This window comes from Malania oleifera, chromosome 10, assembly GCF_029873635.1.
Source record: "Malania oleifera isolate guangnan ecotype guangnan chromosome 10, ASM2987363v1, whole genome shotgun sequence".
NCBI classification, from domain to species: domain Eukaryota; kingdom Viridiplantae; phylum Streptophyta; class Magnoliopsida; order Santalales; family Ximeniaceae; genus Malania; species Malania oleifera.
Genome location: NC_080426.1, coordinates 4345483 through 4354089, shown reverse-complemented (window position 1 = coordinate 4354089; position 8607 = coordinate 4345483). Strand labels below are relative to the sequence as shown.

The window sequence follows — 8607 nt, the reverse complement described above, 5'->3', positions numbered from 1 at the left end:
ATGTGTCGAACGTCGCGAGCCCCTGCAGCGTGTGGGGGAAGCGCTTCGCGTCGTGGAAGGCGTTGTTCGGGTACATGCGGAGCCACTCGGACCGGCAATTGAGGGGGGTGCACCCACTGCCCATTGTCAATCAAGAAGGGTCGACGGAGAATGTTGGGTAGGAAGCACCGCACAACGATCAAGAGGTGGCGGGCTATCTATTGAAGTTGGCGACACAAGTGAAGAGCGCGATGGAGAAACAACAACATATGTCTGAGTCTGGTGGTGCAGGGCCGTCAAGCGTAGCTGCTGCTCCGAGGAGGGGCTTGGACTTTGATTTGAACCTGCAGCCTCATGATGACTATTTGGGCCAAGGCCTCCCTTCCGATGATCCTGCTTCTTCTTCTGTGGCGCTGCTTTTGCCATTGATCTTAACATGCCTGCGCCTCCAAACAGCAATGAGGATGGTGATGATGAGTGATTCACATGCATGGATGGATGGATGGATGCAGGCATGCATGCATGACTCTGTGGATTGTTCTTGGTTTAACTGCCTTCGTCGTTTGTTTTTAATTTTTTTTCCTAATCAGTAGATCGAATTTCTGGAAGTACAGTACGTAAGTGGACGTGCATGGTGGGGGGAAGTACTTGTGATATATATACATATTTTGAAATCCCTTGGTGAGCATACTCACCGGAAGTACTTGGATTATATTGCAGCAGTCTTTAATGTCAACCAACCATTGACATCAACATTTTACATACATGAATTATAAATGAAATTATATAATTTCATATTTGTAGAGATTTCTAATTTAGAGTTATACTAGATTTGAATACGATGATGTATAAAATTATATTAAAATTTATCATAACCTACCCAAAATCAAATCTAACGTCCAAAATTTATACATCCAAATATTACCTAAAAATACTTTTAAATTCATTAACCAAACATGTCAAGAATAATTAATGTCGGTACCAAGACACCAAGTATGACTAAATTTGTGGGGTGGAAAATGGCAAATGTTGCGTTTCAGATTAATTAGTCTAAGTCAAGCGCAAAGCATTCAAAATTTCGGAGCACAAATGTAGAAACAAGTGACTACATTTCAAATTACTTCTTGTTAGGACCCATTTTAGTGTCATTATCCATTGCTTTCAAGCTTGAGTGAATTTAGTTAGATTTTAACAACTTTTCTAGACAAGTGCTGGTTAATTTTTGGGGCATGCAAAATTTCCATTTGTTCTATTTGCATCATAACAGTTTGGGGATTGGAGGAGATGATGACTTGAGTTTTCTCGATTCTCAACTCAACTCCAAGCCCTAGAAATATCGTTTATTGAAATATTTTGAGTCATCCCTTATATAATCTTGCTAAATTGATTTTTTTTTTTTTAAATCTATAGTCAATAACCAATTAATCGACACCATTCATATTGACGCCATGCAAAATTTCCCATGGCGTCAAAATTCTTCTGTGTGGCCATATTTTGCCTGTCCTCATCATTGTCATCAGCAGCAGCTGCATTATCTAATGCATGATATTATTATGTTTTTCATTTTCAGGTGCTGATGTGGTCAGCTGTGTATTATTGTTCTTCAGTGAGTGGTGGTTTTGACATAAATACTTAGATAAAATTTATATTTTTTATTAAACTTAGGGGGGGGGGGGAGCATAATTGAGGAATGGGGAAGGTAGAGTGATTAGACATGCACTGCAATTGATAAGAAAGACAAGAGCTAAGAGTGGCACGAAAGGATGGGGGCTTCGAGGGGAGGTTTTGCAGGTCTAGGCTTATAGGTTGCTGCTTTGTTATTTTAGGTTTTTTTAGGACTTTAAAGACAAAATAATTTTCCTTTTCTATTGAGGCCTAGAGTGTTTTCACGTTTATCAATTTTTTTAAAAAAATATATTAAATAATAATTTTTTAGGAAAATAATTTTTAAAGTGATACGTGAAGTAACGAGATTACATCAGAGTCATTCTGGGAAATATTTCCCAGAATGAGGTATTATTTAATATTTTTTAAAAAAAAAAGTTAAAATGGGAAAAAACTTTATATATATTAGGGTAGTTGCAAGTATCTTGGTTGTTTGAGAGGTTATGAGTGGGAAATTATTAGATCAGGTGGTTTAACCATATCAAATTTTAAACAACCAATTAGATTTAACATGTATTTAAATTGATTGAGTTGAAATACTCAAACTAGATCAATCTCAAAATTGTTAAACTCAAATTTTCATATTCTCAAAAAATTCAAGCTCAATTAAGTTATAAAACAATATTAAATGAATGTAAAAAATATTAAATGTATGCATAAAATATCTTATAGAGAAATATGATAAAACATTGATATAGAGAAGGAAATAAAGTGACAGATGCCTTAACTCGTCAAGGTGCTAGGGGAAGGAATTTGTTGTTTACAAATAGTAGTCAACTCCTTAAAGTTATCAATGAGTTGTATAAATTAGAGAAGATGAGTACGACTTATATGAGATATGTTTAGCTGATTTCCTATTGGTTTTGATCTATACTTTATGTTATTTATCTTTTGTTTGTTTTATTGCTTGATATTTGTCTTGTAGGTCCTTGCTTTGTTTTATTTTAATTGGACTTGTAATCCTGTTTTGACTAGATGTTGGTGTTGTTATTTGGGAGATCTTTAAAGTTTTGTCTTTTATTTCTCCCTTTGATTATCTTGTAACCACGGTATTCCTCCACCAAAAGTGAAGGTTTACTAATAAATAAATGGAGATGCCGTCCTTCTTTTAAAAATAAAAAATATATTTATAAAATATCTTATGTCTCTTATATAAAGTGATAGTAAAATTTAAAAAGTTCGGTTAAAATCTTGAGTAATATTGCAATACTAAATCATAACTTGTCAAGCTACGATATTAATCTTAGACAATGGGAGTTTCATTCCCATGCTCCCTTAGAAGTATGATTCATAAAATTCTAAATTTTACCAATATATCAGCTAGTTATTAATGTTCCATGATATAATTAATATTATCATACCCTATCACTATATTTCAATAAATTATTACAGCTAATTCATATAGAGCCATGCCCAACCAGCAACCAATTAATGCTTGTTTTTCCTTTCAAACCAAAAAAAAGTAAAATAAAAAGAGAGAAGAAAATAAGAGAATAGAATGAAGAAAAAAAAGGGAACGATGAAATGTTTGCTTTCCTGTCTCATGAATGGATGTTTGCTTTCCACCCAAAGCAGACTACAGAGAGAGAGTGGAGTTATTAGCAAGTGGCATTGGCTCCCATATTTCACGTTGTAACAACACGATGCTTAAATTCAAGCAAGTACTCATAATTAATTAATGAATGAAATGAGGAGTTCAAATGTTTCATCGATGGCTGCCGTAGTGACGCTCATCTGCTCTCTCTATTTCCAGCTTTCTGCTCTTCTAATTTGCTGCTGGGCAATTCTCAACCCAGTGATCACTAATGCAGTTTCCGCCACCTCTATGGCCACCGCCACCCCCAACAACGGTGAAGCTGATGACAGAGTTGCTCTGTTGGCCTTCAAATCAAAGATTAGTGATGACCCCCAAGGCGCGATGCGCACCTGGAATGATTCCATCCATTTGTGCGAGTGGAGAGTCACCGCCTTGACCCTTTCCTCTAGTGCCTTGGTTGGTTCAATTTCTCCCCACATCGGCAACCTCAGCTTTCTCAAGGTGGGCTCAACAAAGGCTCTCAAACCTATGCTAAGCCTTTTTCGCAAAGGATTGAGCGGATAAGGATGTCATTGGGCTATCAACCGTCCAAATTCCAACAATTTGATGAAAGAGGTAATCCAAAGCAGCACGTAGCCCATTTTGTCGAAACCTACAACAACATATGGACATAAGACTATTTGTTGGTGAAGTAATTCGTTTGGTCTCCGAAGGACAATGCATTCGAGTGGGTCCATTGATCTCAGAAACAACACTCTACATGGTCATATCCCTCAAGAACTCGGTCGCCTTTTCAGGCTACAGGTACTTCGTTAAACCAACAACTCCTTCGCCGGGGAAATTCCGGCCAACTTGTCCCACTCCAACCTTACGTATTTGCTTTTAGGCGGCAACAAGCTGACGGGAAAAATCCCAGCAGTGCTTGCTTCCTTGTCCTTCCTCAAAGCATTAGACATTTCCTACAACAATCTAGTCGGAAGCATCCCACAATTTTTCAGCAACCTAACTGCACTGCAAGCCATATCCTTGGCTTACAATGCATTGGGTGGAAGCATTCCAAATTCTTTGGCCCGACTAGAACATTTGAGATTTCTGGGACTCGCTGGGAATAACCTGTCAGGCGAAATCCCCCCACGCTTGTATAATCTTTCCTCAATAACTCACTTCTCCTTGTCTGAGAATCAACTTCATGGACGTGTTTCCCCCAACTTGGGCCTCTCTTTTCCCCGTCTCCAAATCCTTCAACTTAGTGAGAATTTCTTCGTTGGACCATTTCCAGTCTCATTATCAAATGCTTCCGAGCTTACCAACATTGAGATGGGTTCCAACAAATTCTCTGCACTGCTGTCTGTTAATTTTGGAAGCATGCAAATCTTATTAAAGTATATTTGGACAACAATATTTTGGGGGGGGTGGTGGAGCTGGTGACTTGAGTTTTCTTGATTCCTTGGCCAACTGTAGTAATTTGCTTAGATTGACTATAGGATCTAATCGGTTCAATGGTCACTTGCCAGCTTCAATTGCAAATTTCTCAACTCAAATGGACATCTTGATAATGGCATCAAATAAAATATTCGGTGCCATCCCTCCGGGACTTGGTAACCTTATCAACTTAAATGCGTTATATTTGTTTGATAACCGTGCCGTTCCTGCTGATCTTTGCAAGATCCAAAAGTTACAACACTTGTCTCTTGAGAGGAATAGACTTTCGGGCAATATTCCTTCCTGTCTTGGAAACCTTTCTTTTTTGGCTTATCTCTACTTAGAGGATAATAAATTACAAGGAAATATCCCTTCTAATCTAGGGAAATGTCCAAATTTATTATTTATAGATCTTTCTCAAAATAAACTATGTGGAACCATACCCAAACAATTTTTTGGAATTTCATTTATGCTCATTGCACTGAGTTTGGCCCAAAACAAGTTCGTTGGGTCCATGCCCATGGAGGTTGGCAACCTAAAAAAATTGGAAATCTTGGCAGTATCTCAAAACATGCTGCATGGCGAAATTCCAAGTAGCCTTGGTGAATGTACCAGTCTTGAATACCTGTACATGGATGGCAACTATTTTCAAGGTTCAATACCCTCATTTTTGAGTTCTTCAAGAGGTATTCCAGAACTTGATCTTTCTCTTAACAAATTTTCTGGTACAATTCCACAATTCCTGGGAACTTTGTCATTGGAGTATTTAAATCTATCTTTCAATGGCTTTGAAGGTGAGGTTCCAACTAAGGGGGTTTTTGCAAATGTGAGTGCGATATCAGTTGTTGGAAATAACATGCTTTGTGGGGAATTGATATATTATTATTGGTAAACCAGATTAGGGTTATATTTCTCTTACTTTAAATTAAGGAAGGATGCAACCATAATATCTTCGAAGAAAAGTCAAGAGACTCAAAGGTGTACTTTTTAAAGTTTATTTAAGTACACAAAAAATCAAATGTGTATCTAAAATTATTAATATACGACAAGTTTCACATCATCTTTGTGAGCAGTTTCAAAGTCAGTATAAGATTCTCTTAACCCTCTTTCTTTAATACCTAGGTTTCGAGGATGAGCTCTCTAACATAGTATCAAAATAGGACCTTCGGCTGCTTGGCTCCTCCATAAGTTGGACTTTTTCTCGCCTCATTTCCCCCAATGGGTTCGAGGGAGAGTATTAATATACGTCTAGTCTCACATCGTTTCTGTGAGCAGTTCCAAAGTCAACCTTTGAGATACTAATGTATTTGTCTATATAAGGATACACTTTACAATAAAATGAGATAATAAGATGATTAGTAACATCTAGTTTCTAAGAACAAGACTATTGAATTTCTATAACTCTAAATTTATTTTTATTTTTTTTGGTGTTCCTCTTTTTATTTCATTCATAACAATAAATTATTTATAGTTAATTAAATATAATTGATTATATAAAAGTCTATAATTATTATAAAGCAAATAGTAATATAAAACATTTTATTAATATAAAATTTTCTGGTACAATTCCACAATTCCTGGGAACTTTGTCATTGGAGTATTTAAATCTATCTTTCAATGGCTTTGAAGGTGAGGCTCCAACTAAGGGGGTTTTTGCAAATGTGAGTGCGTTCTTGGAAATAACATGCTTTGTGGGGGAATTGATAAACTGCGACCCCCAAGGCGCGATGCGCACCTGGAATGATTCCGTCCATTTCTGCGAGTGGGAAGGCATCACATGCGGTCGCCGGCACAAAAGCAGAGTCACCGCCTTGAACCTTTCCTCCATTGCCTTGGTTGGTTCAATTTCTCCTCACATCGGCAACCTCAGCTTTCTGAGGTCCATTGATCTCAGAAACAACACTCTACATGGTCATATCCCTCAAGAACTCGGTCGCCTTTTCAGGCTACAGGTACTTCGTTTAACCAACAACTCCTTCGCCGGGGAAATTCCGGCCAACTTGTCCCACTCCAACCTTACGTATTTGCTTTTAGGCGGCAACAAGCTGACGGGAAAAATCCCAGCAGTGCTTGCTTCCTTGTCCTTCCTCAAAGCATTAGACATTTCCTACAACAATCTAGTCGGAGGCATCCCACAATTTTTCAGCAACCTAACTGCACTGCAAGCCATATCCTTGGCTTACAATGCATTGGGTGGAAGCATTCCAAATTCTTTGGCCCGACTAGAGCACTTGAGATTTCTGGGACTACAATTTTTTGGAATTTCATTTATGCTCATTGCACTGAGTTTGGTTGGGTCCATGCGCATGGAGGTTGGCAACCTAAAAAAATTGGAAATCTTGGCTGTATCTCAAAACATGCTGCATGGCGAAATTCCAAGTAGCCTTGGTGAATGTACCAGTCTTGAATACCTGTACATGGATGGCAACTTTTTTCAAGGTTCAATACCCTCATTTTTTAGTTCTTCAAGAGGTATTCGAGAACTTGATCTTTCTCTTAACAAATTTTCTGGTACAATTCCACAATTCTTGGGGACTTTGTCATTGGAGTATTTGAAATAACATGCTTTGTGGGGGAATTGATAAACTACAACTACCCAAATGCCCTGTGATGAATTCAAAGAAGGGGAAGAAGCATCTCGTGTACATAATAACAATAATTCCTATTGCATGCACAATTATAGGAGTTACCATACTCTCATTTTCATTGCTTTATTGGCTAAAATAGAACCAAAAAGGTCAACCATCATCAACGCCCTTTCTAATGAAATTAGTGCCTCAAGTTTCGTATAGAAAGCTACACAAGGCAACTGATGGATTTTCCACAGCAAATTTGATGGGCATTGGTGCTTTGAGTTGTGTATATAAAGGAATCCTTAATCAAGATGAACCATTTGTTGCAGTTAAAGTACTCAACCTCCAACATCAAGGTGCTTTCAAGAGCTTCATGGCTGAGTGCAAAGTATTCAGAAATGTTTGTCACCAGAATCTTATGAAAATCATAACTTCTTGCTCAACTGTTGACTTCCAAGGTAATGATTTTAAAGCTTTTGTCTATGAGTTCATGCCCAATGGAAGTCTAGAAAGGTGGTTGCATTCAGCCGTGGAAACAAAATAGGATTCAAAAGCTTAATTTACTTCAAAGGGTCAACATTGCAATTGATGTGGCTTGTGCACTTGATTATCTTCACCACTACTACCAAAAGACAATGATTCATTGTGATTTAAAGCCGAGCAATGTTCTCCTTGACAATGACCTAATTGCCCATGTTGGAGATTTTGGATTGGCAAAATTTGAGAGAGAAATGCCAAATCCGAATTGAAGTAGCTCTATTGGAGTAAATGGTACCATTGGGTATGCAGCACCAGGTAATGTCACTCCCTATCCTTCCTTCTCTAAAATATTTTGTTCAATTGATTTAATAAAAAAAAACTTAACCGTGTTTTATTTGCACAAAAATAAGTCATGTTGTTAATAGCCACCCTTAACTTATTAAGGGTAGCTATTAAATTTCTTATTCTGTCCCCAACAATGTCAATAAAAAGTGGATTTAGCCACAAACTTTAGGGCTTGTTTAGTTACGGAAAACATTTCCCATTTTTTGTTTTAATTTTTTCAAACTAAAAAGTACCTGCTCTTTTTCCTTTTTTTTTTTTTCTAATTTTTCAACATTTGTGTGAAAAATTTTAAAAACATTTTTTTTTTTTTACTATTTTCCAATTTTCCTATACAAATGTTGAAAAACTGAAAAAAAAAAAAATGAAGTGATATTTTTATAATTTTTTGACAAAATAAAAAATAAAATAAACGAAAACTATTCCATAACTATATAGGCCCTTACTATCCATATTTCATTTCCTAAAGCTAATGGTGATATAGGAAAATATTATATATACTACTATAATAACTTCTTATAACAAACACATAAATATCCTTAAAGTAATTCATACCTATTTGACAAAAATGTATATATGATCCTTCTTTATCTTTTAGTTTTGTTCTCC

At 36.7% G+C, this 8607-nt stretch overlaps 1 protein-coding gene across 1 annotated transcript; it reads left to right on the top strand.

Moving 5' to 3' along the window:
• The first annotated feature begins 3747 nt into the window (after positions 1-3747).
• LOC131165959 (LRR receptor-like serine/threonine-protein kinase EFR) lies at positions 3748-7164 on the top strand. The gene is made up of 4 exons (XM_058124146.1): positions 3748-3796; positions 4068-4527; positions 4643-5397; positions 6233-7164. The coding sequence occupies exons 1-4, from the start codon at positions 3748-3750 to the stop codon at positions 7162-7164; spliced, it is 2196 nt and encodes a 731-aa protein (XP_057980129.1).
• Positions 7165-8607: the final 1443 nt, after the last annotated feature.

What these genes read in the sequence shown, in the direction of transcription:
- LOC131165959 (XM_058124146.1), top strand. Translation starts at nt 3,748, where the DNA reads ATGTCATTGGGCTATCAACCGTCCAAATTCCAACAATTTGATGAAAGA. An exon ending in CCAACAATTTGATGAAAGAG is followed by an intron (nt 3,797 to 4,067) that starts GTAATCCAAAGC and finishes ATTTGCTTTTAG; the next exon opens with GCGGCAACAAGCTGACGGGA. An exon ending in AACAAATTCTCTGCACTGCT is followed by an intron (nt 4,528 to 4,642) that starts GTCTGTTAATTT and finishes GGCCAACTGTAG; the next exon opens with TAATTTGCTTAGATTGACTA.